We start from the raw sequence: 6,222 nt of genomic DNA, 5'->3' as shown, positions 1-6,222 counted from the left end.
TAAGATAATACCAACTCTGTAAAGATTAATAAAAACCCAAACTTGACATTAATTTATGATACAAATCTCCCGAAAGGTTAGAACCTAGAAGCAAAGGGGGGAAAAAAAAAACTACAAGCTGAGAAAATGATGTAATGAAGCCTTTATAGAAGAGCTGACAATTCTTATCCAGTCCAAAGACCAAGTTGAAAGAGATGGAGATGGATATGTCATGGTCCATGGCAGGGATGGGCCAACAGTCCTACCTGCACTGATTATTCTTCACAATCTGTTAAAAGCAAAGCAAATAATAGAGGGGATGTGGTGGCCACAACAAGCAAGTGAAAGCTATTTGATCCCATACACTTGCCATTGCCTGCCCACCTGCACATGCTCTGCTTGTCTTCCTATGCCCCTCTTTCCACACACTTTTTTTTCCTAAGCATCTCATTCCAATTTAGCCCTCTCAGGCACCCACCAAGACTTTTACAACAGCTAATCTAAATACACACAACCAGATTACATAGCAGCTTCTAGATTTTAGAGTTAGAGATAATAAGCTTATTATGCTTATTGGGTCCTAGTCTATGCCACACACATATATATATGTTCATCTGTAGCTGTCTGTTCTTGTAGATTATTTTGTGATGTGAAATTATAAAGCAGCTGGGGCTGCAGCAGGAGGGCTTGAAGCCAAAGAAGCTGCACATTGGAGGTGCCTTGGGCAGGTGATCAAGTGGTCATTTGTGAGGCCAGCTGCTTGCATGAATGAGTGAATGACTGTGGGACCAACAAGCCTAAAACCCCTTCTAACCATGTCTTTGCTTATGCTCTCTGACTTGGAGTTCTTCACAGGGATCTTGTGGCATGACTTGTATTGGGTAGATATAGGCTTGTGGTTCACAAATCCCCACAAGTACTTGTCAAATGATCCAACTTCCCTCTTTATCTGTAAATTGAGTTAAATTAATAAAGTAAAAATAAAGCAAAACACAATTATATATATATATAAAACCTTATAACATATGACCTGTAAATGTAAAATCTATCAAATATATATCTGATAGAGATTATGTTTGAGTTTTATCTTATAGAACCTGAAGAATTCGTTTAGCATTGTCAACAGCTCCTCGAACAAGGCTTATATCTATACCAGAATCAGAACTCACTGATGTTATCTTTCTTTCACTAAATTTAGCCACACCATCTGCATCAAATCCTGAAAAGGACTCCCTGCATAAAGAAATACTGCATTTGGTAAGATTGAGAACAAAGTAGCTATATTATTGGTTTCTTTCAATATTTCTAGGACTAAGAAGAGTAATGGAATTTTGAAATCACACCCACCTCAAAGCTTGCCTTTTCCTCAGGACTGAAGTCCAATCTGATCCAACTTGAGCACCAGTTAACACCAGCAATTCAAGCAACAGACTGCAAATATGACACAAGCTAATTAGCTATTTAGCTTAAGAAATGTATGTGTGTTTGTGAGAGACAGAGGGATGAGAGAGAGAGAGACTTACTTGTCATCATGGACAGGAACTCCCCATTCTTCATCATGGTAAGCAACATATATAGGGTCTGCAAACAAGTACACCACAAACACATTATTCAAATGTCTTATAAACTTCCACAATCTGTCAATAACATAACCTTGTCTGTTAAGCTGCATACCTGAGTTAGGTGTGATAAAAGTACACCGCCTTTGGTCTCTACCAAAATCAGTTGTAGCTGAAGCATCAAGAGGAACCACTTTCCCTTCATTTTTGGCAGACTTGGTTCTTCCATAATGGGCAATTCGCATCTTTCGTTGTTCTTGCATTGTTGCAACTTGCTCCCTCCTTGCAGCTGCTATGCTTCCTGGTGCCTCCACTATCAAAGAGGATATATTTTTCAATATACTTTCAGCAGAAGGTGCAGCAGCTACAGAGCCACTAGACTTCTTTGACTTTTTCACAGAACTTGTAAACTTGGTTGTGCACCGAGGTGTCACAACCTTCTCAGCACTAGAATTCAGCTCATTTGGATCTTTTCCTCTCTTGAATGCAGGTGGTCTAGGTGAAGGCAACTTGGGAGATATGGGAGGAGAAAGAGAGGCCTTAGTTTTAGCACTTGGTAGAGGTGAAGGCAGAGGAGTTGGAGCAAGAGGTTCTTGGGAGCTCTTTTTAAGAGACTTCCTTTGTTCCAGGCTTGGAAATTGATTACCAGTTGGCTGGAGAACCGGACGCCGATTCATCTTAGGTGTTGATGGAGGAACACTAGTGGTTCTCTGCAACTTTGGTTTAGAGGAACACATTTTATTTGATCTTTGTGTTGACTATGAAGAACAAATGATGAGTTTGGTGGTGAAGGAAAGAGAAGAGGAGAAGATGAAGAAGCTCAAGAATTTAAGGAGAGCTTAGGAATGAAGTGGGGGATTTTATAAGACAAAGTGGGGACATGGCACAAGTTTGGCTAAGTTGTAACATGGGGGGGTTTGGGGTCTGCCATACGCAACCCTCTTGTGAGGGGCAGGGGCAGCACAACTTTTTGGGGTCTGTGAGAGCATAAGCTTGAAAACGACACCATCCTAACTAAGTCTAGAGATTATAATTGTAATTTTGATGAAGCAAAAGAAATTGTGGGGATAGTTTTGTGGTGGCGTTGCCAGCCTTCTCAGGGACCCTCATTTTTCCCCACATTTTGTGCCTTTACTGCTCAGTCTCCATGCGTCCTCAATCCCAAGTTGAAGGAGTGGGGTCCATGAGATTAACTAATCATTGCTCTTCTCTTTTGAGCTGGATGAAAAGATCTCAACATTATGATATGCTAATCAAACTGTAACCAACAATGCCTGGCTTGACTAAGACACGTCAGTTTGAGCTCTTCAAACTAAAATAGTTTAAAGTTCTTTGAAGGCTTTTTAGTTTTTATTATATTATTTAAAAATAGTAATTAGTATACAAGCAGGTTGTTCGTCTGTGGATCAAGTAGGTTTTCATTTCTAATCTCAAACCTTAAATCAAAACCTAACTCATCATAATGACAGAAGTTAACTATTAACACAGCAAATTGGGTTGTGCAGATTTTCCACAGAAAATAAAAAGAACTCAGAGAATAATTTGTATGATCAAAGATGCCTGCAACCTGTAGTTGTAGACAACAAAATTACTTGAGTGATTTGAAGTAGTAAATTACTTGCATAATTAGGCACTGGGTCCTACTCATTTGGGCAGGATGAATGATAGCCATCAAATAGTTCAGTAACTTCCAACTATATCCAATATGCAACATGACTGAATTAATAATAGTAAATATGGCCATAGACTGGCTGACTTTGAAGAATTTTTATGGCATTTGAATAGGCGGATTTGAAGTGGTTCCCAACATGTATGTCATCTGCAGTTGAACTTGTTGGATGAGCCTTAAAACACATTCCCCATCAAGTGTCTTCTCTCAATCCATCACACATATTTCAAAGATTTTGGAAGAATTTTGTCAAAGTGAAAAACTTGGGTGGCATGTGCATATAAAAACATGAAATCATGCAGGGTTGTTCAAGAGAAGAAGCAACCATATAATATTTATTAATAAAAGCAAGGATCTCTCTCACACCAGAGGCAGCAGAATGGAAGGACAAACAAAGGGTATGTGAAAAAAGTCACCCTTGACATGATCCTAGATTGAACCCCTCATGAACTCCTAATTTTTTTTCTATCACATTTTTGTTGCTTTTATTGTATATTAATTTCCCTGGCCAATAAAGAAGTAGCCAAAATTTGTTTGTTGGGGTTTGAGCTTAGAAAATGATGTAACTCATCATAGGCTTAGCTTTTAGGGTTGGAATTATTTTCCATCTATATAGGTGTAGGAACTATATGGTATAGTATTACTAGATGGTTTGGTTTACTAGATGGTGGTAGTTATAATATTTGTAACAGAATAATTTTCTATAGTAATTAAATCAATATAAATTCTTCAATCACAATCACAAGATAACAAGCCATGTGTTTTGAGTCACCTATAATGATGGAGATTTGTGAATCGACAAAAATTAGGCAAACAGACAGGGATGATGTACATTTGTCTTGAGTCACCTCTTTGTCTTATTAATTAGGACAGAAACCAACATTATCAGTACTTCATTATTTTCTCTGCTTTAATAATTAATTTAGACTGTTCTATCTCATATCCAACTAAAAAATGAATCCAAATGGTATAGGGCAATGATTGATCGATACTGGGTATCAATCTACAGTACTTGATACACTGTCGATATATCGAACAATGTAATAACTACTGTGTATCGGTACCGATACCTAACAGTCACTCTGTTCCATCCAATAGTAGAAAATGCATGCGTACAAAAAAGTTCATGACAAAAGAGGCGGTTTTAGGCATGCTATGGTGAAGTGTCATAGGGGGCGAATGGCAATTGTAAGGCAATGTAAGAAAGCGAAATAAAGCAAGAACACAACAGTAAAACGTCAAGGCTACATGTAACATGCCTCGAGGATCCATAGCTGGAACTCTTTTAATTTCTGAGAATGATAGAGGGAACACTTTCAGACATTTTTCCAAATCCAATTGGATCATGATAAGGTTGTGATGGGATCTTCCTTATTGTCTTGGAGGGAGTAAATCAATACCCAAATTGCATTATTGTTCGTACGAAAATTAAATGGTGAAGTTGTCTTACCCCTTGGCTTGGAATAGCTAGGGTTTAGAGACATGTTGTCACGAGAAACCTGGCACAATGTACCCCATCTATGATTGGATTGGACCAATAATAATTCATATCAAACCCCTTTCCGGGTTTCTAGTACTGAGTGGGGGATACGGTAGAGGAAAAGAGAGCTGTTGATCATTAAATATGTTGAAGTGCCCTCCAATATTTGGTTCAATAAGCACGTAAATTATAGCCAAATCTAGCAATTTGAAAACCATGATGTTGTTTTTAATAGAACTGGCAACTTCAAGTTTGTTTCCTTGCTAAGTGTCAAAAGAATCTGTTCAAAACTGAAGATTGTCATCACTTGAGACCACTTGGTTCTTCTTACTGTAGCCTAACAGTGAAGAAATCTGTTGAAAAAATAGAGAAGAAAATGACAAGAAAAATTTATAATAAATTAATAATGGATGCCTTGGCCTGTATGACGAGTTGTTAGGAAGGCACTCTTAATTACAATGAAAGGAAAGGGGCTCAGTTGCCCTTGTCTTTTTGTCTATCTCCATGTATGTGCTCCTCCTAAGATGTCGACCTTGGTGCTTTCTGGGCTGCTGGCATCTCCCAGGGGCCAGCATTTTAATTTTTAGATAAGACCAATCCATGAAGAAGAAAATAAATAAATATCTGGTCCACAGGTAATTTAAAATATTTACAGTTTGATCAAACATGTGCAGATGCAGCTAAAAAAGACAACGAACATGGGCTCATAGCTATACCATTTGAAGCAGCTAGAGGTTGGAAATGGTTGTTCTTCAACAGAAAAGAGAATGTAAAATATAAGGCATCTTCTTTGGTTACTTTGCACGTAAAAAGGTAAAAGTTCCCAGCAAGATCCTATAATTTTATTATTCTGTTTGTTTCTGCAAATTGGTAAGCAAACCTTCACATCATAATTGTGGGAACCGAATTTTAGCCAAACCCTAGGCCAAATATTTGCTTCCATTTGGGGATTATTTAGCCTAATTGGGAGTTATTTGATTCAATTGGCCATTATTCGATTCTTTCCCTAATTATGTCAATCTCTCCAAATTGGGGAAGAATAATTCCTTTCCATCTGTGGAATTATTCTTCCAAAACCATAGCCTCTGAGGCTCCTATAAATACATGGCTACACCAAGGCTTGAGGTAATTCTAAACTTAATTACGTCTAAACTTCTGTCTCAAAATACTGTAGAAACTCTATCTCCAAAACCCTAGCCGCCATAACTTTTTCTCCCTCTCACACAAGGCTTCGACCACCACACACGGCTCCGTCGGTTCACACCATACATACATCTCTGTACCCTTTTTGTTAGCTATTGTTTTCCTATAAACACTTGAACTAACTTAGGCATTGGAGGGCCTTTGGCCAACACCCTCCGGGTGTGGTCTCTTATTTCGATTTATTTTGCAGGAAAAAAGAGACAACGAAGAAGAAGACATAATCTTAAACGAATATTCTTGTGTTACGAAATTTGCTCCCACAATAATCATACACTAGAACATTAAAGTTTGTTGAATTCTCTAGGGATACAGGAATAGTCGCTTGTCTTATT

General features: G+C 38.1%; 1 protein-coding gene across 1 annotated transcript; it reads right to left on the bottom strand.

Annotated features, from left to right (window-relative positions):
* On the bottom strand, window positions 1–2,405 carry LOC117626341 (probable GMP synthase [glutamine-hydrolyzing]). The gene is made up of 5 exons (XM_034358009.1): window positions 1,654–2,405; window positions 1,503–1,560; window positions 1,327–1,410; window positions 1,077–1,212; window positions 1–928 (listed from the first exon to the last, which is right to left on the bottom strand). Exons 1-5 carry the CDS (start codon window positions 2,273–2,275, stop codon window positions 635–637), a joined length of 1,194 nt encoding a protein of 397 aa, XP_034213900.1. The 5' UTR covers window positions 2,276–2,405; the 3' UTR covers window positions 1–634.
* Window positions 2,406–6,222: the final 3,817 nt, after the last annotated feature.

The sequence above is a fragment of the Prunus dulcis genome, chromosome 4 (assembly GCF_902201215.1).
Source record: "Prunus dulcis chromosome 4, ALMONDv2, whole genome shotgun sequence".
NCBI classification, from domain to species: domain Eukaryota; kingdom Viridiplantae; phylum Streptophyta; class Magnoliopsida; order Rosales; family Rosaceae; genus Prunus; species Prunus dulcis.
Note: the sequence above shows the minus strand (reverse complement) of the source record. Positions and strands in the feature narration are given on the sequence as shown.

Excerpts from the sequence above, each read along its gene's own strand:
- LOC117626341 (XM_034358009.1), bottom strand. The coding sequence starts at position 2,275 with ATGTGTTCCTCTAAACCAAAGTTGCAGAGAACCACTAGTGTTCCTCCA. Across the intron at positions 1,411-1,502 it reads GTTCCTGTCCATGATGACAA|TCTGTTGCTTGAATTGCTGG; the intron begins GTAAGTCTCTCT and ends TCATATTTGCAG. Across the intron at positions 1,213-1,326 it reads AGGAAAAGGCAAGCTTTGAG|GGAGTCCTTTTCAGGATTTG; the intron begins GTGGGTGTGATT and ends TTCTTTATGCAG.